This window comes from Coregonus lavaretus (genome assembly GCF_964263955.1).
Source record: "Coregonus lavaretus genome assembly, chromosome: 24".
NCBI lineage: Eukaryota > Metazoa > Chordata > Actinopteri > Salmoniformes > Salmonidae > Coregonus > Coregonus lavaretus.
Window position 1 is genome coordinate 43,075,166 of NC_140011.1, and position 25,651 is coordinate 43,100,816.

Genomic DNA, 25,651 nt, shown 5'->3' on the forward strand with positions numbered 1-25,651 from the left:
GCGTAATCAGGTGCTTGTCCTTACTCAACATTGACAGGAGCAAACAAACAAAAGACAATGAATAAATTGACAAAAACTGGTAAATGGAATGAAATAAACCAAAACTTGTTTCTCACAAGTGTAGCATAAGTTGGTTAATGGTTAATAGTTTAATAGGTTGTGCGCTCTCCAAACAATGTGTCCACTCTGACAATGAGAAAAAGACTGGAATAATTGAATGCATTAACAGAACTTACCTAACCAAATAAATATTGTAGATTAGGAATTAACGGTAAATGCGCTACTTGTGATATATGTCATGGAGGAATCGATAGACCATCAAAACGCAAACAATTCACACAATGAAGTTATGAAACGATGAATCTGCACAAATTGGCAGGAGAGAGCGCATTCTGGAGAGAGACGTGCATTGTGCATCTTAGCCACACTGCCCTTCTTCTAGGACTGTGTCATCCCCGCGTCCTCCCCAATGGATTAGTTCACTGAGATGGGCGCAAATCAGCCGGGTGTCTTGGTGAAGTAAAAAAATATGTACTGTAACAGTCAAGTTTGGACACACCTACTCATTCAAGGGTTTTTGTTTATTTTTACAATTTTTTTTTACATTGTAGAATAATAGTGAAGACATCACAACTATGAAATAACACATATGGAATCATGTAGTAACCAAAAAAGTGTTAAACAAATTGAATGTTTCAGTTGTTATTCAGCGCTGTCAACACTTTGTTCAAAACTTTTATTAGCCAAGTGTTCCGATAAGCTTGCGTTGTTATTATAAGCGGCTTGTCTTTTTTTAACATCGAGGAATATTTCACTTTCTCTGGTCATAGGAATAACAACATGAATTGGTGCATGAGGCAGAAGTAATGCAGTGCGACTTGAGTTTCAGTCAGCTGGAAGACTGTGTCCCCATTTCTCAGCGGAGGGAGGGACAGGGATGTTGAGTCGGGTGAGCGGCGGCCGTCATACCGCTCAGGAAGGAGACGCGTTCTGTCTCCTAGAGATTTAACATACTTTGGTGCGAAAAGTGCAAATCAATCCCAGAACAACAGCAAAGGACCTTGTGAAGATGCTGGAGGAAACGGGTACAAAAGTATCTATGTCCACAGTAAAACAAGTCCTATATCGACATAACGTGAAAGGCCGCTCAGCAAGGAAGAAGCCACTGCTCCAAAACCGCCATAAAAAAGCCAGACTACGGTTTGCAACTGCACATGGGGACAAATATCTTACTTTTTGTGTCCTCTGGTCTGATGAAACAAAAATGGAACTGTTTGGCCATAATGACGATCGTTATGTTTGGAGGAAAAAGGGGGGGGCTTGCAAGCCGAACAACACCATCCCAACCGTGAAGCAAGGGGGTGGCAGCATCATGCTGTGGGGGTGCTTTGCTGCAGGAGGGACTGGTGCACTTCACAAAATAGATGGCATCATGAGGAAGGAAAATTATGTGGATATATTGAAGCAACATCTCAAGACATTAGTCAGGAAGTTAAAGCTTGGTCGCAAATGGGTCTTCCAAATGGACAATGACCCCAAGCATACTTCCAAAGTTGTGGCAAAATGGCTTAAGGACAACAAAGTCAAGGTATTGGAGTGGCCATCACAAAGCCCTGACCTCAATCCTATAGAAAATTTGTGGGCAGAACTGAAAAAGCGTGTGCGAGCAAGGAGGCCTACAAACCTGACTCAGTTACACCAGCTCTGTCAGGAGGAATGGGCCAAAATTCACCCAATTTATTGTGGGAAGCTTGTGGAAGGCTACCCGAAACGTTTGACCCAAGTTAAACAATTTAAAGGCAATGCTACCAAATACTAATTGAGTGTATGTAAACTTCTGACCCACTGGGAATGTGATGAAAGAAATAAAAGCTGAAATAAATCATTCTTTCTACTATTATTCAGACATTTCACGTTCTTAAAATAAAGTGGTGATCCTAACTGACCTAAGACAGGGAATTTTTACTGTGATTAAATGTCAGGAATTGTGAAAAACTGAGTTTAAATGTATTTGGCTAAGGTGTATGTAAACTTCAGACTTCAACTGTACATATAATGCTCACTTAGTTGTGCCTCAGAAGTAATATAACAAATTATATATTACCAGTGGGATCAGAAACGTACATTTTTTTTTAAATATAAAAAAATGGTCAGAGAAGAACAACATTGGCAGGACAATTCAAGAATAGCCAATATGCAGTGATAATGTGTTGGGCCTATAGCTTACTACAAACCTCATTGATACAGAACTGTTTTTAATTGGTTAATGTTGCATAGGCTTAGGGTTTTTTAAGTCATGTTTATTTTTTTGATCTGAGCGGTAGAGCTCTGCTTGCATTTTGACTCCGAAAGTGATCTTGACTCTGAAAAAGAGACCACTGATCTAGAGGATATCACCATAGACTATAACCTGTATGAATGTCAATTGAATGATCTGTTTTCTGCTATTTAACAAAAGGCATGACCTATTTCTATAGAAGAGTACCATTGTTGTTCTCAACCTCTTCGATATGCTTTTTTAAAAAGAGAGCTTTTCGTTTGTCCAATTGCCCAGATATATTTATAGTCATGGGTCACGTTAACGCAAAATTCTGCATTTTTCACACAGAAAAAAAGCCAACGCAGAAGAAATATCCTGCCGTGTTTTTTGTAAACCCAGATCTAAAATGCTTCTTATGTTACTTCAGACTAATTTTGTGCTTCAGTTGCACTTCTCCGTGCATTAACGAGCGGGCGTTTGGTCAGCAGACTGATGACAGAGAGGAAGAGGAAGAGGCGATGGTTATTTTTCTCCAGTAGTTTTAGCAACAACAACAACAAAAATAAAGATGAACTTCAAGGAAAACATTAGGAAATGTAGCTGGCTACATTCTTTCTAAGAAAAATAAATATGAATTCAGTAGAAAACTTAAGTGAAATGGTTTAAAACACAGATTTTTCTTTATGGTCTGCATTTTGAAAATGCAGTTATCGGAACGCATTTTAAATCTGCGTTTCCAAAACGCAGCAAGATATTTTTTCTGCGTTTTTAGCTTCATTTTCTGCATGAAAAACACAGAATCCTGTGTTAAGGCGACCCCTTATCTCTCTCTCTCTTTTTTTTTCTCTCTCTGTATAGTAGGGATGCAAATTTCAGTCCATTTTGCTGCCGACTAACCGATCCTCATTAACGGTCAACAAACGGTAAAAAAATAAAAATAGAATCAGCTAAATTACATTTTTATGGAACCATGCAACGTCTATCGTCTTACAGTCAAAAGGCTATAGCATATTATTGAACATGCAACTCCTGTAATGAAGAAGCTAATAAAATGTAATTTGTCAATTTAATTTAGCGGGAAAACACCGTTCTAAACAGCGCACCTGATGTGAGCGGTTCCATATGTGACAGAGATGAACATTTCCATTAGAAACTTATATTCCCCCTCTTTCTAACAGCAACTACTCTCTTTAGGAGTACTGAGCTGGGAGTATGGCTCTCTCTAAGTCTCTCTCTTTAGGAGTACTGAGCTGGGAGTATGGCTCTCTCTCTCTTTAGGAGTACTGAGCTGGGAGTATGGCTCTCTCTAAGTCTCTCTCTGTAGGAGTACTGAGCTGGGAGTATGGCTCTCTCTCTCGCTCTCTCTCTCTTTAGGAGTACTGAGCTGGGAGTATGGCTCTCTCTCTCGCTCTCTCTCTCTTTAGGAGTACTGAGCTGGGAGTATGGCTCTCTCTAAGTCTCTCTTTAGGAGTACTGAGCTGGGAGTATGGCTATCTCTAAGTCTCTCTCTCTCGCTCTCTCGCTCTTTAGGAGTACTGAGCTGGGAGTATGGCTCTCTAAGTCGCTCTCTCTCTCTTTAGGAGTACTGAGCTGGGAGTATGGCTCTCTCTAAGTCTCTCTTTAGGAATACTGAGCTGGGAGTATGGCTCTCTCTAAGTCTCCCTCTCTTTAGGAATACTGAGCTGGGAGTATGGCTCTCTCTAAGTCTCTCTCTCTCTCTCTCTCTCTCTCTTTAGGAGTACTGAGCTGGGAGTATGGCTCTCTCTAAGTCTCTCTCTCTTTAGGAATACTGAGCTGGGAGTATGGCTCTCTCTAAGTCTCTCTCTCTTTAGGAATACTGAGCTGGGAGTATGGCTCTCTCTAAGTCTCTCTCTCTCTCTCTCGCTCTCTCTTTAGGAGTACTGAGCTGGGAGAATGGCTCTCTCTAAGTCTCGAGCGGCCGATGGGAAGATCACCTACCCTCCGGGGGTCAAGGAGATCTCCAGCAACATCTCCAAGGAGGAGATGGTCCGCCGACTCAAGGTCAGTCTCTCTCTCACACACATACACACACACACACACACACACACACACACACACACACACACACACACACACACACACACACACACACACACACACACACACACACACACACACACACACACATATACACACACACACACACACACACACACCCTTACACACACCCTTCTGCCGACTCAAGGTCAGTAATGCCTCTAGGTATTAGCCCTACTACAGCCCTATAGCCAGGACTGTTCAATTCCTATATATACAGCCCTATAGCCAGGACTGTTCAATTCCTATATATACAGCCCTATAGCCAGGACTGTTCAATTCCTATATATACAGCCCTATAGCCAGGACTGTTCAATTCCTATATATACAGCCCTATAGCCAGGACTGTTCAATTCCTATATATACAGCCCTATAGCCAGGACTGTTCAATTCCTATATATACAGCCCTATAGCCAGGACTGTTCAATTCCTATATATACAGCCCTATAGCCAGGACTGTTCAATTCCTATATATACAGCCCTATAGCCAGGACTGTTCAATTCCTATATATACAGCCCTATAGCCAGGACTGTTCAATTCCTATATATACAGCCCTATAGCCAGGACTGTTCAATTCCTATATATACAGCCCTATAGCCAGGACTGTTCAATTCCTATATATACAGCCCTATAGCCAGGACTGTTCAATTCCTATATATACAGCCCTATAGCCAGGACTGTTCAATTCCTATATATACAGCCCTATAGCCAGGACTGTTCAATTCCTATATATACAGCCCTATAGCCAGGACTGTTCAATTCCTATATATACAGCCCTATAGTCAGGACTGTTCAATTCCTATATATACAGCCCTATAGCCAGGACTGTTCAATTCCTATATATACAGCCCTATAGCCAGGACTGTTCAATTCCTATATATACAGCCCTATAGCCAGGACTGTTCAATTCCTATATATACAGCCCTATAGCCAGGACTGTTCAATTCCGCTCCTGGAGGGAAAAACATCATCAATTCATCATCTCCTTCTAATCAGGGACCTGATTCAGACCTGGGACACGATGAGTGCAATTAGCTACCAAGAAGAAGAAAAAAACTAGTGTTCTGGCAATTGAACAGCCCTGCTATAGCCCATTATTATTATTATTATTATTATTATTATTATTATTATTATTATACTGTCTGTTATTATACTCCTTGAGTTCCGTAAGGATGTGTTCTTGGAACATCTTTATTTTTTTTCAGTTGATCTTTAGAATTTGTGGCCCCTGCTCTAGATGGACCATGAAGAAGCCTTATATAGGCTAATAAAGATTGACTGAGATTTTATTGATTGACTATCTGCTTGATTGTGTGAGGGTGGTGAAGATGTTCATGGACACGGATCAAGACTGTCAAGTCTATCAATTAATCAACATCATTCTCTCGATCTGTAGATGGTGGTGAAAACGTTCATGGACATGGACCAGGACAGTGAGGAGGAGAAGGAGTTGTACCTGAACCTGGCACTCCATCTGGCGTCGGACTTCTTCCTGAAGCACCCTGACAAGGACGTACGCCTCCTAGTGGCCTGCTGCCTTGCCGACATCTTCAGGATCTACGCACCAGAGGCCCCCTACACATCACCTGATAAACTGAAGGTAAACCTCCATACACATCACCCGACAAGCTGTAGATAACCTCGATATAACTATAGGGCAATTCCACACCAGCGGGAGGAAAAAAATATTTGTGGTGTATCGATTGTTCTGGCAATTTTAACATAGGAACTTCATTGGGAGGAAGGATGTTTGAAATGCTTTTTGCAGTTTCATTACAAACCGTTTTTGAGAAAATCATGATGCAAGTGGCCATTTTAGGCCCATACATGTAAGACCCTATGATCCGTAAACCGATGATACAGACAACATCTTGGTGTCATTATACTCCTTATAGTGTGCTCTAACACATGGAGTATGTATAGATCAAAAATAAAATCACATTCATTCATTTAAAATTTAAAGAAATATATATTAATATGAATATCTCAAAAGTACCCTTTTTGATTTTGTTCATTTTAAGACATATTGTTTGGAACAATATACTCTACAAGTACATCACATTTCCAGAGTGGGCTCTTTGCTAATTCTGAAGTTACGATAAATGTTATGTGCACCACCAACACAGTGAATGGGAAAATGGGTTCAAAGGGAACTCCCTCTGCTGGTGACTTGCTGAATGTGCAATCCTAAAGGAGGGCTGTGATTGGTTAATGACCTATAGTGTCAATTTCTATGTATAAAAAGGGTCATATCATTAAAAGTACCAGAGAGCCCATCTGGAAATGTTACGTGTTTGAAGAGTAAATTGTTACAAACACAATGAATATAAAAAAATTAAATAAAAAGCTAAATCAATAGGGTTGTTTTGAAATATTTATATTTTTAACGTTGAATAAATGAATGTGAAAATGTGTATTTCAGAATCTATACACACTCCATATCTAGCACGCTATAAGGAGTTTAGTGATACTAGGGCTGACCACATTTAGTCGACTGGTCGATTGTTTGGTCGATAGGCTGTTGATCGGCCAAGATGTATTTAGTCGAGCGGTGGCAAATAATTATATTATGGATATTATATCACTAATCCGTTATGGAGGCCTGGCACACCAGTGTTACCAGTAGTACATTTACCGTTAATTCCCATCATTCATCATTTATTATGTTTGTTTGGTTACGGTCATTTCTGTTAATGCATTCAATATTATTATTACAGTCTTACCGTTGTCATCGTAGGAGTGGACAGGTTGTTGGCTACAAAAGTTTTGGTTTATTTCATTCCATTTACGAGTTGTCAATTTATTATTTATCCTGTCAATCTTGAGTACGGACACACACCTGATTATGCATAGAAGTAAGACTAGTCTACCTGGCCTGCGCGCAAATGTAGGCTTATATTTTCTGATTTGTCTTAACTCACCATCACGGTGAAGCTTCTCAAAGTAATTGTTTCTTCGCATCAAACAGCAAAGTAAACAAAGTCTGTTTTTACGTCCATTGAGAATGACAGTTCCTCAACGTAGCCTATTTGAAAAATCTTTCCAGCTCTCTCCCTTTCGATTACCACTCAGCATGAAAGGGGAAAAAATGTCATGCTCTGATCCGGTGGAAATGTCATAAAATAGGCCTACCTGACTACTTCTTATCCCTTGCGCAAATAGCCTACAGCAGTGTCTGTCTGTCCGGAGCTCACTGTCACGGGAAACTCTGAGGACATATGAAAATCATAACTGGCACGTAGATCAGTAGACACGGTACGATAACTTGGCACCCAAATGGAAAAGGTTGCAGACCGCTGGTGTACTTCAGGAGCGTAACACGAAGGCCAGCAGCAGCGGGCAGCGGAAGGAGGAGGAGGGTTCTTTTCTTCTGGTTAGGCTATATTGATCTCTGGCGCCCTCTTTAGTAATTTGTCTTAATTTTTTTGCGCAGTGCTGTAGCCTGCAGAGAGCGCATTCGGAAAGTATTCAGACCCCTTGACTTTTTCCACATTTTGTTACGTTACAGCCTTATTCTAAAATGGATTACATTGTTTTTTCCCCTCATCAATCTACACACAGTACCCCATAATGACAAAGCAAAAACAGGTTTTTAAAAACTGAAATATCACATTTACATTTTAGTAATTTAGCAGACGCGCTTATCCAGAGCGACTTACAGTTAGTGCATACATTTTTCATACTGGCCCCCCGTGGGAAACGAACCCACAACCCTGGCGTTGCAAGCGCCTTGCTCTACCAACTGAGCTACAGGGGACCCCATTTACATAAGTATTCAGACCCTTTACTCAGTACTTTGTTGAAGCACCTTTTGGCAGCGATTACAGCCTCAAGTCTTCTTGGGTATGATGCTACAAGCTTGGCACACCTGTCTTTGGGGCGTTTCTCCCATTCTTCTCTGCAGATCCTCTCAAGCTCTGTCAGGTTGGATGGGGAGAGTCGCTGCACAGATATTTTAGGTACCTCCAGAGATGTTCGATCGGGTTCAAGTCCGGGCTCTGGCTGGGCCACTCAAGCACATTCAGAGACTTGTCCCGAAGCCACTCCTGCGTTGTCTTGGCTGTGTGCTTAGGGTCGTTGTCCTGTTGGAAGGTGAATCTTCGCCCCAGTCTGAGGTCCTGAGCGCTCTGGAGCAGGTTTTCATCAAGGATCTCTATTTACTTTGCTCCGTTCATCTTTCCCTTGATCCTGACTAGTCTCCCAGTCCTTGCCGCTGAAAAACATCCCCACAGCATGATGCTGCCACCACCATGCTTCACCGTAGGGATGGTGCCAGCTTTCCTCCAGACGTGAAGTTTGGCACTCAGGCTACAGAGTTCAATCTTGGTTTCATCAGAATCTTGTTTCTCATGGTTTGAGAGTCTTTAGGTGCCTTTTGGCAAACTCAAAGTGGGCTGTAATGTGCCTTTTACTGAGGAGTGGCTTCCATCTGGCCACTCTACCATAAAGGCCTGATTGGTGGAGTGCTGCAGAGATGGTTGTCCTTCTGGAAGGTTCTCCCATCTCCACAGAGGAACTCTGGAGCTCTGTCAGAGTGACCATCGGGTTCTTGGTCACCTCCCTGACCAAGGCCCTTCTCCCCCGATTGCTCAGTTTGTCAGGGCGGTTAGCTCTAGGAAGAGTCTTGGTGGTTCCAAACTTCTTCCATTTAAGAATGATGGAGGCCACTGTGTTCTTCGGGACCTTCAATGCTGCAGAAATGTTCTAGTACCCTTCCCCAGATCTGTGCCTCGACACAATCCTGTCTCTGAGCTCTACTGACAATTTCTTTGACCTAATGGCTTGGTTTTTGCTCTGACATGCACTGTTAACTGTGGGACCTTATATAGACAGGTGTGTGCCTTTCCAAATCATGTCCAATTAATTGAATTTACCACAGGTGGACTCCAATCAAGTTGTAGAAACATCTCAAGGATGATCAATGGAAATAGGATGCACCTGAGCTCAATTTCGAGTCTCATTGCAAAGGGTCTGAGTACTTATCTAAATAAGATATTTCTGTTTTTTTAAAACCTGTTTTTGCTTTGTCATTATGGGGTATTGTGTGTAGATTGATGAGGAAATGTTTTTATTTAATCCATGTTAGAATAAGTCTGTAACGTAACAAAGTTTGGAAAAAGTGAAGTGGTCTGAATACTTTCCAAATGCACTGTGTGTAGTTTATTTTATTCAAACATAGGGCGTCTATATATGGAAAAATATGTTTTAAAATGTTGACCAATCGGTTGGTCGAAAGAAAAGACGACTAGTCTATATATTTTTTGACGCCAAGATGTTGTCTGTATCATGTAAGGTTTACACATCATAAGGTCTTACAGGAGGCATGTATAGGTCTGAAAAAGGGCCTAAAATGGCCAATTTTCGTCATGATATTCTCAAAAATGGTTTGTGATGCAAATGTAAAAAGCATGTTAAACATCCTTCCTCACGATTTTAAGTTTCTATGTGAGAATTGCCAGAACAATCGGAGATCCCAAAAATATTTTCCGCTGGCGTGGAATCGCTCTATAATCTACTGAAAAACTGAAGGTCAGAACCTACCCTAAACTAGATCTAACCATAGTACAACTATAGGCTAACTAGTTAGTATAACCTCACCTGACAAACACAAGGTCAGAATCTAACCTAGACCTAACTGTGTTGTGACTACCTAACGATGCCTTTTCTACTGACGACAACTTTTCTCTTGCCAATTGAGATCGCCACAGACCATAAGGCTAGCCTAGCCTCTTCACTCTGTCTTTAGCTATAATTAAGTGAGCCTAAAGTAACACATCCATGTCTCGTTTGTGGACCGCTTCAAATGGTTATTGATGGTTGTGTGTTCATGGTTGCTAATGTGTTATTTTCAGGATATATTCATGTTCATCACTCGTCAGCTGAAAGGACTTGAGGACACCAAGAGTGCTCAGTTCAACAGATACTTCTACCTGCTGGAGGTGTGTTCGTGTCTGTGTACTGCACGTTACATATCGTCGCTGTCTGATGAAAACCTCTTATTTCCAAAATATACACTTTTCAGGAACTTGTTAAAATGACTATTTTCCCATTTAACAAACATATCATTATGAAACTTCAGAAGCTATTTTGAATACATTTTCTTGTTCCTAGAGTCATGAAATGTTAAGAGTACATTGAGGGGAGTTACTTTTCAGGCATTTAAAGCAATACAAAATAATTTGCTAATTGTGTTATGAGGTTTTCATCAGCCAGTGATCATTGATGATTATTAAGATGCACAGAGTGAGATCAGTCAGAGGTGGAAAATGTATAATATATATCTCTGTATAGTGTTAACCTCTTCCTCTCGCTCTCTCTCTGTATAGTGTTAACCTCTTCCTCTCTCTCTCTCTCTGTATAGTGTTAACCTCTTCCTCTCTCTCTCTCTCTCTGTATAGTGTTAACCTCTTCCTCTCTCTCTCTCTCTGTATAGTGTTAACCTCTTCCCCTCTCTCTCTGTATAGTGTTAACCTCTTCCTCTCTCTCTCTGTATAGTGTTAACCTCTTCCTCTCTCTCTCTCTCTGTATAGTGTTAACCTCTTCCTCTCTCTCTCTCTCTGTATAGTGTTAACCTCTTCCTCTCTCTCTCTCTGTATAGTGTTAACCTCTTCCCCTCTCTCTCTGTATAGTGTTAACCTCTTCCTCTCTCTCTCTCTCTGTATAGTGTTAACCTCTTCCCCTCTATCTCTCTGTATAGTGTTAACCTCTTCCTCTCTCTCTCTCTGTATAGTGTTAACCTCTTCCTCTCTCTCTCTCTGTATAGTGTTAACCTCTTCCTCTCTCTCTCTGTATAGTGTTAACCTCTTCCTCTCTCTCTCTCTCTGTATAGTGTTAACCTCTTCCTCTCTCTCTCTCTCTGTATAGTGTTAACCTCTTCCTCTCTCTCTCTCTCTGTATAGTGTTAACCTCTTCCCCTCTCTCTCTGTATAGTGTTAACCTCTTCCTCTCTCTCTCTGTATAGTGTTAACCTCTTCCTCTCTCTCTCTGTATAGTGTTAACTTCTTCCCCTCTCTCTCTGTATAGTGTTAACCTCTTCCTCTCTCTCTCTGTATAGTGTTAACCTCTTCCCCTCTCTCTCTGTATAGTGTTAACCTCTTCCCCTCTCTCTCTCTGTATAGTGTTAACCTCTTCCTCTCTCTCTGTATAGTGTTAACCTCTTCCCCTCTCTCTCTGTATAGTGTTAACCTCTTCCTCTCTCTCTCTGTATAGTGTTAACCTCTTCCTCTCTCTCTCTGTATAGTGTTAACCTCTTCCTCTCTCTCTCTCTCTGTATAGTGTTAACCTCTTCCCCTCTCTCTCTCTGTATAGTGTTAACCTCTTCCTCTCTCTCTGTATAGTGTTAACCTCTTCCCCTCTCTCTCTGTGTATAGTGTTAACCTCTTCCTCTCTCTCTGTATAGTGTTAACCTCTTCCCCTCTCTCTCTCTGTATAGTGTTAACCTCTTCCTCTCTCTCTCTCTGTATAGTGTTAACCTCTTCCTCTCTCTCTCTGTATAGTGTTAACCTCTTCCTCTCTCTCTCTCTGTATAGTGTTAACCTCTTCCCCTCTCTCTCTCTGTATAGTGTTAACCTCTTCCTCTCTCTATCTCTGTATAGTGTTAACCTCTTCCTCTCTCTCTCTGTATAGTGTTAACCTCTTCCTCTCTCTCTCTCTGTATAGTGTTAACCTCTTCCTCTCTCTCTCTCTCTGTATAGTGTTAACCTCTTCTCCTCTCTCTCTCTGTATAGTGTTAACCTCTTCCTCTCTCTCTCTCTGTATAGTGTTAACCTCTTCCCCTCTCTCTCTGTGTATAGTGTTAACCTCTTCCTCTCTCTCTGTATAGTGTTAACCTCTTCCCCTCTCTCTCTCTGTATAGTGTTAACCTCTTCCCCTCTCTCTCTGTGTATAGTGTTAACCTCTTCCTCTCTCTCTGTATAGTGTTAACCTCTTCCCCTCTATCTCTCTGTATAGTGTTAACCTCTTCCTCTCTCTCTCTCTCTGTATAGTGTTAACCTCTTCCTCTCTCTCTCTCTCTGTATAGTGTTAACCTCTTCCCCTCTCTCTCTCTGTATAGTGTTAACCTCTTCCTCTCTCTCTGTATAGTGTTAACCTCTTCCTCTCTCTCTCTCTGTATAGTGTTAACCTCTTCCTCTCTCTCTCTCTGTATAGTGTTAACCTCTTCCTCTCTCTCTGTATAGTGTTAACCTCTTCCTCTCTCTCTCTCTGTATAGTGTTAACCTCTTCCTCTCTCTCTCTCTGTATAGTGTTAACCTCTTCCTCTCTCTCTCTCTGTATAGTGTTAACCTCTTCCTCTCTCTCTCTCTGTATAGTGTTAACCTCTTCCTCTCTCTCTCTCTCTGTATAGTGTTAACCTCTTCCTCTCTCTCTCTCTCTGTATAGTGTTAACCTCTTCCTCTCTCTCTCTGTATAGTGTTAACCTCTTCCCCTCTCTCTCTGTATAGTGTTAACCTCTTCCTCTCTCTCTCTGTATAGTGTTAACCTCTTCCTCTCTCTCTCTGTATAGTGTTAACCTCTTCCCCTCTCTCTCTGTATAGTGTTAACCTCTTCCTCTCTCTCTCTCTGTATAGTGTTAACCTCTTCCCCTCTCTCTCTCTGTATAGTGTTAACCTCTTCCCCTCTCTCTCTCTGTATAGTGTTAACCTCTTCCTCTCTCTCTCTCTGTATAGTGTTAACCTCTTCCCCTCTCTCTCTGTATAGTGTTAACCTCTTCCTCTCTCTCTCTCTCTGTATAGTGTTAACCTCTTCCCCTCTCTCTCTCTGTATAGTGTTAACCTCTTCCTCTCTCTCTCTCTGTATAGTGTTAACCTCTTCCTCTCTCTCTCTCTGTATAGTGTTAACCTCTTCCTCTCTCTCTCTCTGTATAGTGTTAACCTCTTCCTCTCTCTCTCTCTGTATAGTGTTAACCTCTTCCTCTCTCTCTCTGTATAGTGTTAACCTCTTCCTCTCTCTCTGTATAGTGTTAACCTCTTCCTCTCTCTCTCTCTCTGTATAGTGTTAACCTCTTCCTCTCTCTCTCTCTGTATAGTGTTAACCTCTTCCTCTCTCTCTCTCTGTATAGTGTTAACCTCTTCCTCTCTCTCTGTATAGTGTTAACCTCTTCCTCTCTCTCTGTATAGTGTTAACCTCTTCCTCTCTCTCTCTCTGTATAGTGTTAACCTCTTCCTCTCTCTCTCTCTCTGTATAGTGTTAACCTCTTCCTCTCTCTCTCTGTATAGTGTTAACCTCTTCCTCTCTCTCTCTCTCTGTATAGTGTTAACCTCTTCCTCTCTCTCTCTGTATAGTGTTAACCTCTTCCTCTCTCTCTCTCTGTATAGTGTTAACCTCTTCCTCTCTCTCTCTCTGTATAGTGTTAACCTCTTCCCCTCTCTCTCTCTGTATAGTGTTAACCTCTTCCCCTCTCTCTCTCTGTATAGTGTTAACCTCTTCCTCTCTCTCTCTGTATAGTGTTAACCTCTTCCTCTCTCTCTCTGTATAGTGTTAACCTCTTCCTCTCTCTCTGTATAGTGTTAACCTCTTCCTCTCTCTCTGTATAGTGTTAACATCTTCCTCTCTCTCTCTCTGTATAGTGTTAACCTCTTCCTCTCTCTCTCTCTCTGTATAGTGTTAACCTCTTCCTCTCTCTCTCTCTGTATAGTGTTAACCTCTTCCCCTCTCTCTCTCTGTATAGTGTTAACCTCTTCCTCTCTCTCTCTGTATAGTGTTAACCTCTTCCTCTCTCTCTGTATAGTGTTAACCTCTTCCTCTCTCTCTGTATAGTGTTAACCTCTTCCTCTCTCTCTCTGTATAGTGTTAACCTCTTCCTCTCTCTCTGTATAGTGTTAACCTCTTCCTCTCTCTCTCTGTATAGTGTTAACCTCTTCCTCTCTCTCTGTATAGTGTTAACCTCTTCCTCTCTCTCTCTGTATAGTGTTAACCTCTTCCTCTCTCTCTCTGTATAGTGTTAACCTCTTCCCCTCTCTCTCTCTGTATAGTGTTAACCTCTTCCCCTCTCTCTCTGTATAGTGTTAACCTCTTCCTCTCTCTCTGTATAGTGTTAACCTCTTCCTCTCTCTCTCTGTATAGTGTTAACCTCTTCCTCTCTCTCTGTATAGTGTTAACCTCTTCCTCTCTCTCTCTGTATAGTGTTAACCTCTTCCTCTCTCTCTCTGTATAGTGTTAACCTCTTCCTCTCTCTCTCTGTATAGTGTTAACCTCTTCCCCTCTCTCTCTCTGTATAGTGTTAACCTCTTCCTCTCTCTCTCTCTGTATAGTGTTAACCTCTTCCCCTCTCTCTCTCTGTATAGTGTTAACCTCTTCCTCTCTCTCTCTCTGTATAGTGTTAACCTCTTCCCCTCTCTCTCTCTGTATAGTGTTAACCTCTTCCTCTCTCTCTCTCTCTGTATAGTGTTAACCTCTTCCTCTCTCTCTCTGTATAGTGTTAACCTCTTCCTCTCTCTCTCTGTATAGTGTTAACCTCTTCCTCTCTCTCTCTGTATAGTGTTAACCTCTTCCCCTCTCTCTCTGTATAGTGTTAACCTCTTCCTCTCTCTCTGTATAGTGTTAACCTCTTCCTCTCTCTCTCTGTATAGTGTTAACCTCTTCCTCTCTCTCTCTGTATAGTGTTAACCTCTTCCTCTCTCTCTCTGTATAGTGTTAACCTCTTCCTCTCTCTCTCTCTGTATAGTGTTAACCTCTTCCTCTCTCTATCTCTGTATAGTGTTAACCTCTTCCTCTCTCTCTCTGTATAGTGTTAACCTCTTCCTCTCTCTCTCTGTATAGTGTTAACCTCTTCCTCTCTCTCTCTCTGTATAGTGTTAACCTCTTCCTCTCTCTCTCTCTGTATAGTGTTAACCTCTTCCCCTCTCTCTCTCTGTATAGTGTTAACCTCTTCCTCTCTCTCTCTGTATAGTGTTAACCTCTTCCTCTCTCTCTCTCTCTGTATAGTGTTAACCTCTTCCTCTCTCTCTCTGTATAGTGTTAACCTCTTCCTCTCTCTCTGTATAGTGTTAACCTCTTCCTCTCTCTCTCTGTATAGTGTTAACCTCTTCCTCTCTCTCTCTCTCTGTATAGTGTTAACCTCTTCCTCTCTCTCTCTCTGTATAGTGTTAACCTCTTCCTCTCTCTCTCTCTGTATAGTGTTAACCTCTTCCCCTCTCTCTCTCTGTATAGTGTTAACCTCTTCCTCTCTCTCTCTGTATAGTGTTAACCTCTTCCTCTCTCTCTCTGTATAGTGTTAACCTCTTCCTCTCTCTCTCTCTGTATAGTGTTAACCTCTTCCTCTCTCTCTCTCTCTCTCTGTATAGTGTTAACCTCTTCCTCTCTCTCTCTGTATAGTGTTAACCTCTTCCTCTCTCTCTCTGTATAGTGTTAACCTCTTCCCCTCTCTCTCTGTATAGTGTTAACCTCTTCCTCTCTCTCTCTCTGTATAGTGTTAACCTCTTCCTCTCTCTCTCTGTATAGTGTTAACCTCTTCCTCTCTCTCTCTCTGTATAGTGTTAACCTCTTCCTCTCTCTCTCTCTCTCTCTGTATAGTGTTAACCTCTTCCTCTCTCTCTGTATAGTGTTAACCTCTTCCCCTCTATCTCTCTGTATAGTGTTAACCTCTTCCCCTCTCTCTCTCTGTATAGTGTTAACCTCTTCCTCTCTCTCTCTCTGTATAGTGTTAACCTCTTCCTCTCTCTCTCTGTATAGTGTTAACCTCTTCCTCTCTCTCTCTCTCTGTATAGTGTTAACCTCTTCCTCTCTCTCTCTCTCTGTATAGTGTTAACCTCTTCCTCTCTCTCTCTCTCTGTATAGTGTTAACCTCTTCCTCTCTCTCTCTCTGTATAGTGTTAACCTCTTCCTCTCTCTCTCTCTGTATAGTGTTAACCTCTTCCTCTCTCTCTCTCTCTGTATAGTGTTAACCTCTTCCTCTCTCTCTCTCTCTGTATAGTGTTAACCTCTTCCTCTCTCTCTCTCTGTATAGTGTTAACCTCTTCCTCTCTCTCTCTCTGTATAGTGTTAACCTCTTCCCCTCTCTATCTCTGTATAGTGTTAACCTCTTCCTCTCTCTCTCTCTCTGTATAGTGTTAACCTCTTCCTCTCTCTCTCTCTCTGTATAGTGTTAACCTCTTCCTCTCTCTCTCTCTGTATAGTGTTAACCTCTTCCCCTCTCTCTCTGTATAGTGTTAACCTCTTCCCCTCTCTCTCTGTATAGTGTTAACCTCTTCCTCTCTCTCTCTCTGTGTAGAACATTGTGTGTGTGTAATGCAGCATTGTTAACCTCTCTATCTCTGTGTAGAACATAGCGTGGGTGAAGTCCTATAACATCTGCTTTGAGCTGGAGGACAGCAATGAGATATTTACTCAGCTCTACAGGACCCTGTTCCAGGTCATCAAGTACGTACTACAGACACACTTCTCTCTCTGTCTCGCTCTCTCCTCTCTCTTTCCTCTCTCTCCTCTGTCTCAACCCTCTCTCTCTCTTTCTTTCTCTCTCCTCTCTCCTCTCTATGTCTCCTCTCCCCCCTCTCTCTCTCTCTGCTCAACACAACCTTGAGGGCTGAATTCTGCAGCAGAGAACTTGGCGTCGAACTAGATCAGAGCTGTGTGTGTGTGTGGCCCACCTGAGGATCTGTCTTTTTCAGCGATCTATTTCCTGTGTTTTGAGGGGTGCAAAATCCACTTGTCACTTAAATCTCGCTGTATTGATTGCTTTCATTTCACCCCTGTGGCTATTTCATGCTCTTACTTGTGCCTGTCATTTCTTCCGTTTACGTTACGGCGGTGGAAATGTTTGTAATGACCTGTCAAACACACCCCGGTAACGGCTGAAATGGGCTCAATGGAATACATTGTCTTTCCATTGCATCTATAAGAACGCTAAAGCGTCGTCGGGGATGGAACGCATCGGCTCGACACTTACATCACAAGAAAGAAAATATAACTTTATTTTGATGGGGTGTTCATTTTTTGGGGGAAATTGAATAAAGTAATAATTTAATACAGTTTTAAATATTTACAAGTTAGATGCACTGAAATATAAGCAACTTCTGAAAATGAACACTCGGATTATAATGATATGATGTCTGATCTCACAATGTAAAGTATGTATACAGGTGTAATCTAGAGCCAAGCTGTTGGTTTGCTCCACCCCTTTATGTTAATTTATTCATATATGCAAATACACCCACATGTATTTACGCAAATGAGGCACATATAATTGTCTTTACTTTAGCACTAAATATTTATTAAAATACCTGATACCATTAGAACATGTTTATATGAGTGCATTCTAAGAAAACAAAAGTGAAATTTGACAATAAATGGAATACCTGAATTCCCACCAAAATCCCTGAACTCCATTCGTTTGGTCAATATCTGAAGGATTTCTTCATCCATTGTCCAACTGTTGCATTTATTGGAATTGTTTTTAAAACCTTTTAACAATTGTGATGACCGTTGTGTGTGTGTCCCCTGGTGAATAGAGGGTAATGATCTTAGGAATGCGAGTAATTGATCTGGGTAGAAGTTGCCCTTAGGCCCAGATCTAGGATCAGCTAACCTTCCCCCAATCCTAACAGTAACCGTCAGGGAGGAAACATACAAAACTGACCTTACATCAGTGTCTGGTAACTTCACCCTAGTCTGCATGGCTCTGGATGCTGCTTCCTAGTGCTTGCACTTTGTGGGGGTTAAAGGGCAACTCCACCACTTTTCAACCTCAGGTTCATTATCTCCAGCACAATACCAGTGTCTACATACAGTAGGGTAAAAAAGTATTTAGTCAGCCACCAATTGTGCAAGTTCTCCCACTTAAAAATATGAGAGAGGCCTGAATTTTCATCATAGTCAACTATGACAGACAAAATGAGAAAGAAAATTCCAGGAAATCACATTGTAGGATTTTTAATGAATTTATTTGCAAATTATGGTGGAAAATAAGTATTTGGTCAATAACAAAAGTTTCTCAATACTTTGTTATATACCCTTTGTTGGCAATGACACAGGTCAAACGTTTTCTGTAAGTCTTCAAGGTTTTCACACACTGTTGCTGGTATTTTGGCCCATTCCTCCATGCAGATCTCCTCTAGAGCAGTGATGTTTTGGGGCTGTCGCTGGGCAACACAGACTTTCAACTCCCTCCAAAGATTTTCTATGTGGTTGAGATCTGGAGACTGGCTAGGCCACTCCAGGACCTTGAAATGCTTCTTACGAAGCCACTCCTTCGTTGCCCGGGCGGTGTGTTTGGGATCATTGTCATGCTGAAAGACCCAGCCACGTTTCATCTTCAATGCCATTGCTGATGGAAGGAGGTTTTCACTCAAAATCTCACGATACATGGCCCCATTCATTCTTTCCTTTACACGGATCAGTCGTCCTGGTCCCTTTGCAGAAAAACAGCCCCAAAGCATGATGTTTCCACCCCCATGCTTCACAGTAGGTATGGTGTTCTTTGGATGCAACTCAGCATTCTTTGTCCTCCAAACACGACGAGTTGAGTTTTTACCAAAAAGTTCTATTTTGGTTTCATCTGACCATATGACATCCTCCCAGTCCTCTTCTGGATCATCCAAATGCACTCTACCAAACTTCAGAAGGGCCTGGACATGTACTGGCTTAAGCAGGGGGACACGTCTGGCACTGCAGGATTTGAGTCCCTGGCGGCGTAGTGTGTTACTGATGGTAGGCTTTGTTACTTTGGTCCCAGCTCTCTGCAGGTCATTCACTAGGTCCCCCTGTGTGGTTCTGGGATTTTTGCTCACTGTTCTTGTGATCATTTTGACCCCACGGGGTGAGATCTTGCGTGGAGCCCCAGATCGAGGGAGATTATCAGTGGTCTTGTATGTCTTCCATTTCCTAATAATTGCTCCCACAGTGAATATTATCTAGACATGTACACATGTTCATGAAATACAATCGATGACCGTAATCACCCCCAGACACACCTGCTAATTTGATGGGTCATGTAATGATCCGGCCGAAGTGGAGTCTCTTGTTTAGACGTAGCTAGCTAGCTAAACAATGAACCGGCATAACCCCAACTCCTACTACTACCAATACAAACATTGTCATAGCTGTAGTATGAATCTGTAGGTAGCTAAAGCTAACAAACTACAGTGAGGGGAAAAAGTATTTGATCCCCTGCTGATTTTGTACGTTTGCCCACTGACAAAGACATGATCAGTCTATAATTTTAATGGTAGGTTTATTTGAACAGTGAGAGACAGAATAACAACAAAAAAATCCAGAAAACGCATGTCAAAAATTGTATAAATTGATTTGCATTTTAATGAGGGAAATAAGTATTTGACCCCCTCTCAATCAGAAAGATTTCTGGCTCCCAGGTGTCTTTTATACAGGTAACGAGCTGAGATTAGGAGCACACTCTTAAAGGGAGTGCTCCTAATCTCAGCTTGTTACCTGTATAAAAGACACCTGTCCACAGAAGCAATCAATCAATCAGATTCCAAACTCTCCACCATGGCCAAGACCAAAGAGCTCTCCAAGGATGTCAGGGACAAGATTGTAGACCTACACAAGGCTGGAATGGGCTACAAGACCATCGCCAAGCAGCTTGGTGAGAAGGTGACAACAGTTGGTGCGATTATTCGCAAATGGAAGAAACAAAAAATAACTGTCAATCTCCCTCGGCCTGGGGCTACATGCAAGATCTCACCTCGTGGAGTTACAATGATCATGAGAACGGTGAGGAATCAGCCCAGAACTACACGGGAGGATCTTGTCAATGATCTCAAGGCAGCTGGGACCATAGTCACCAAGAAAACAATTGGTAACACACTACGCCGTGAAGGACTGAAATCCTGCAGCGCCCGCAAGGTTCCCCTGCTCAAGAAAGCACATATACAGGGCCGTCTGAAGTTTGCCAATGAACATCTGAATGATTCAGAGGAGAACTGGGTGAAAGTGTTGTGGTCAGATGAGACCAAAATGGAGCTCTTTGGCATCAACTCAACTCGCCGTGTTTGGAGGAGGAGGAATGCTGCCTATGACCCCAAGAACACCATCCCCACCGTCAAACGTGGAGGTGGAAACATTATGCTTTGGGGGTGTTTTTCTGCTAAGGGGACAGGACAACTTCACCGCATCAAAGGGACGATGGACGGGGCCATGTACTGTCAAATCTTGGGTGAGAACCTCCTTCCCTCAGCCAGGGCATTGAAAATGGGTCGTGGATGGGTATTCCAGCATGACAATGACCCAAAACACACGGCCAAGGCAACAAAGGAGTGGCTCAATAAGAAGCACATTAAGGTCCTGGAGTGGCCTAGCCTGTCTCCAGACCTTAATCACATAGAAAATCTGTGGAGGGAGCTGAAGGTTCGAGTTGCCAAATGTCAGCCTCGAAACCTTAATGACTTGGAGAAGATCTGCAAAGAGGAGTGGAACAAAATCCCTCCTGAGATGTGTGCAAACCTGGTGGCCAACTACAAGAAACGTCTGACCTCTGTGATTGCCAACGAGGGTTTTGCCACCAAGTACTAAGTAATGTTTTGCAGAGGGGTCAAATACTTATTTCCCTCATTAAAATGCAAATCAATTTATAACATTTTTTTACATGCGTTTTTCTGGATTTTTTTGTTGTTATTCTGTCTCTCACTGTTCAAATAAACCTACCATTAAAATTATAGACTGATCATGTCTTTGTCAGTGGTCAAACGTACAAAATCAGCAGGGGATCAAATACTTTTTTCCCTCACTGTAGGTTCAATGTTAACTAGATAAGATTAGGCTATATCTAGCAATGCAAATGGATTTCTGATTTCAAATAATATTACTACACAGATCACAGTATGCTGTAACTTGCAATAAAAATGACTTTATGACAAAATTAGAAACTTATCTGGAAAATTTATCTAGACTCTTACCCGTATACACGGCAGACTGGAACCATTTAACTCAGTTTTGTTTGTAGCTACATCTTGTTTGGCCAGCTTTGTGTCAAGTCACGGCGGTTCACACTGACCGTGGCATGTGCAGAAAGTAGCCCTTCACTTTTTCCTACTGATCTGTCGATAACGCCTGGTAAATTCAGGGCATCAATGTTGTTGAGAAAAGTAGCAAAACGTTTGTAGTTCTCGATGGCTAACGTTATATCTTTCAAAAACGGCGCGGTAGAAAGGACTGTCAACACATACTGAACAGCTCACGTTATATGGCAAACCAATCCAAACTCATGTCCTGAAATGTCCAGCCCATACATTTATCTCAGCCAATCATGGCTAGTGGGAAGGTTCCTGTCTTCTTCCATGGCTAAACCAACTAGGTGTAATTTAACATATTTTCGTATTTATGGATGGAATACAAGCTTATTATTAAGGCTCATGAAAGTTCACGTTCCAGAAGGCATTTCTGCCCCCCCAAAAAACTGCATTTTGATAACAAATACATGTAGTGACGTGCGACATACGCCTAGTTTCCTGAAACGAGTCACATGTGAAATGAGCTTTTGTAGAAAAGAATATGAAGTAAAACAATTCTACCCGATGACATCATCAAAAGTTAAACAGTGATTTTTCAAACACTGAGATTCGCGGTGACGTGGGGAGCAAGAAAATACCCAGGTTTTGAAAATCACAGTTTTTCTACTTTTTAATCCTACACTATAAAGATAATTAAGGCAACAAGAAGACACTTAATATTATTAGTAGATGTAACTTAAAGTAAGTTCAGGGAATTAATAACAGCCATAAAAATGTATTGGATTTACTGATCATATTATTAAATATGAGTTGATGTAACACATTTAGTGAACCCAACATATTAGTGTTTCAACAACGCTTAATGTTTTAACATTTATTTAAATGCATTTGATCATTTGTCATTTTAACCCACTTTAGCAGGCATTGTGGAGCATAGTGTCCAACCCGCCAGCAGTAACCTACCTGGAAGCATGGCATGTTGCTAAATTAGCCTCTGTCATTAAGAAAGGGGATGGTGGTCTGATCATTGACTGTAAATATGCCTGACGGTTTTGATATCCGTTCATCATGATCCATTGCTACATTTATTACAATAAAAATAAAAATTTGATCTCTTTAGTTATCCTCAAAATAAAAAATAAAAAAATTTGGGGGTGGGGGGTAAAATGAAATTAACAAATCATTAAAACTGCTTGAACACATTTTTATTAAGTACAGTTGAAGTCGGAAGTTTACATACACCTTAGCCAAATACATTTAAACTCAGTTTTTCATTCATGACATTTAATCCTAGTAAAAATTCCCTGTCTTAGGTCAGTTAGGATCACCACTTTATTTTAAGAATGTGAAATGTCAGAATAATAGTAGAGAATTATTTATTTCAGCTTTTATTTCTTTCATCACATTCCCAGTGGGTCAGAAGTTTACATACACTCAATTAGTATTTGGTAGCATTAAATTGTGTAACTTGGGTCAAACGTATCAGTTAGCCTTCCACAAGCTTCCCACAATAAGTTGGGTGAATTTTGGCCCATTCCTCCTGACAGAGCTGGTGTAACTGAGTCAGGTTTGTAGGCCTCCTTGCTCACACACACCTTTTCAGTTCTGCCCACAAATGTTCTATAGGATTGAGGTCAGGGCTTTGTGATGGCCACTCCAATACCTTGACTTTGTTGTCCTTAAGCCATTTTGCCACAGCTTTGGAAGTATGCTTGGGGTCATTGTTCATTTGGAAGACCCATTTGCGACCAAGCTTTAACTTCCTGACTGATGTCTTGAGATGTTGCTTCAATACATCCACATAATTTTCCTTCCTCATGATGCCATTTATTTTGTGAAGTCCACCAGTCCCTCCTGCAGCATTTTCCCATGATGTCAAGCAAAGAGGCACTGAGTTGAAGGTAGGCCTTGAAATACATCCACAGGTACACCTCCAATTGACTCAAATGATGTCAATTAGCCTATCAGAAGCTTCTAAAGCCATGACATCATTTTCTGGAATTTTCCAATCATTTTAAAGTCACAGTCAACTTAGTGTATGTAAACTTCTGACCCACTGGAATTGTGATACAGTGAATTATAAGTGAAATAATTTGTCTGTATTTTTTAAATTATTTAACTTGGCAAGTCCGTTAAGAACAAATTCTTATTTACAATGACGGCCTACACCGGCCAAACCCGGACGACGCTGGGCCAATTGTGCGCTGCCCTATGGGATTCCCAATCACGGCCGGTTGTGATACAGCCTGGAATCGAACCAGGGAGTCTGTAGTGACGCCTCAAGCACTGAGATGCAGTGCCTTAGACCGCTGCGCCACTCAGGAGCCTGTAAAAAATTGTTGGAAGAATTACTTGTCATGCAGAAAGTAGATGTCCTAACCGACTTGCCAAAACTATAGTTTGTTAACAAAAAATGTGTGGAGTGGTTGAAAAAAATTAGTTTTAATGACTCCAACCAAAGAGTATGTAAACTTCCGACTTCAACTTTTTTTTTTGTTGGTCCATTTCAATTCCCCCACAGAAAATTCAAACGTGGCGGAATTGCCGTTTTAAGCCAAGGGCCGTATGTATCAAGTGTCTCAGAATAGTAGTGCTGATTTAGGATCAGTTTGACCTTTTTATGTTACAATGAATAAGATTACATGGACAGGGGGGGGGACCTGATACTAGATCAGCACTCCCAGATGCTTGATACATACAGTGGCCAGTTTATTAGATACACCCCGTTCACGGAAATGGTTGGCTCCTACAGACAGTGAGTCACAGGCATCGAGGCATTCAGTTACTATTCGATTTAAACGTTCGAATGGGTAAAACTAGTGATTTAAGTGACTGAGCGGGGTATGATCGTCGGTGCCAGTATCTAGGAAACAGCCTGTTTGGCTTTTTACACACGACAGCGTCTAGGGATTACCGAAAAAATGGTGCGACAAACAAAAATCATCCAGTCAGCAGCAGTCCTGTGGGCGAAAACAACTCGTTGGTGAGAGAGGTCGAAGGAGAATGGCTAGAATGGTGCAAGCTAACAGGCGGGCCACAATCAGACAAATAACAGCGCAGTACAACAGGGGTGTGCAGAACGGCTTCTCGGAACGCACAACTCGTCGATCCTTGTCACGGATGGGCTATTGCAGCAGACGACCACACCAGGTTCCACTCCTATCAGCTAAAAACAAGAAGAAGCGTCTCCAGTGGGCGAGCCATCACCAGCACTGGACAACTGAGGAGTGGAAAAACATCGCCTGGTCCGATGAATCCCGGTTCCTGTTGCGTCATGCTGATGGTAGAGTCAGGATTTGGCGTAAGCAGCATGAGTCCATGGCCCCATCCTGCCTGGTGTCAACGTTACCGCCTAGTGTCAACGTTACTGCCTGGTGTCAACGTTACCGCCTAGTGTCAACGTTACTGCCTGGTGTCAACGTTACCGCCTAGTGTCAACGTTACCGTCTGGTGTCAAAGTTACCGCCTGGTGTCAACGTTACCGCCTGGTGTCAACGTTACCGCCTAGTGTCAACGTTACCGTCTGGTGTCAAAGTTACCGCCTGGTGTCAACGTTACCGCCTGGTGTCAACGTTACCGCCTGGTGTCAACGTTACAGGCTGGTGTCAACGTTACCGCCTGGTGTCAACGTTACCGCCTGGTGTCAACGTTACCGCCTGGTGTCAATGTTACAGGCTGGTGTCAATGTTACAGGCTGGTGGCGGTGGTGTAATGGTGTATGGAATGTTTTCCCGGCACACTTTAGGTCCCTTGATACCAATTGAGCAACGTTTGAACGCCACACCTTGTAGAATCCATTCCCTGAATCATTCTGGCTGTTCTGGAGGCAAAGGGGGGTCCGACCCGGTACTAGATTGGTGTACCTAATAATCTGGTTATTGTAAAGATCTGTGTTTTTATGGAAAGTGTTATAGCTACAAAAATGTGATTTACTTGACTCCTGTTTCCATAGCAACGGGCACAACCAAAAGGTGCACATGCACATGGTGGATCTGATGAGTTCTATCGTCTGTGAGGGAGACAGCGTGTCACAAGAACTACTGGACACGGTGCTGGTCAACCTGGTGCCCGCACACAAGGTACACACACACACAGACTGAATACAAAAACACACACACACACAGGCGCACGCACGCACACACACGCACGCACACACACGGGCGCACGCACACAGTCACACTCACAAGATACACGCACTACACACACACGCATGCGCTACACACACACCTAAAACTTGGACTGTCTCACAGATCTGCCGGACGCTACTTATTCATACAATGCACACACACACACTGTTGTATTTAGCCTTAGAGTGTGTGTGGTAGCCTGCTGGCTGGAGGGTTGGCTAATCTGTCTCTGATACTGTAAATCAGCCTGTCTCAATGCTCGGTAATACTGTGAGACTCCTACTGTCTGAGACTGTAAATCAGC

At 42.1% G+C, this 25,651-nt stretch overlaps 1 protein-coding gene across 1 annotated transcript in view; it reads left to right on the forward strand.

Moving 5' to 3' along the window:
* LOC311099778 (sister chromatid cohesion protein PDS5 homolog B-like) overlaps window positions 1–25,651 on the forward strand; it is a 101,995-nt gene that overhangs the window by 23,782 nt on the left and 52,562 nt on the right. The window contains exons 2-6 of the mRNA XM_084140523.1: window positions 4,157–4,282; window positions 5,716–5,919; window positions 10,172–10,258; window positions 16,579–16,676; window positions 25,173–25,299. Coding sequence (XP_083996649.1) covers window positions 4,175–4,282; window positions 5,716–5,919; window positions 10,172–10,258; window positions 16,579–16,676; window positions 25,173–25,299 — 624 coding nt within the window. The 5' untranslated portion in view covers window positions 4,157–4,174. The remainder of the gene's footprint in view (window positions 1–4,156; window positions 4,283–5,715; window positions 5,920–10,171; window positions 10,259–16,578; window positions 16,677–25,172; window positions 25,300–25,651) is intronic.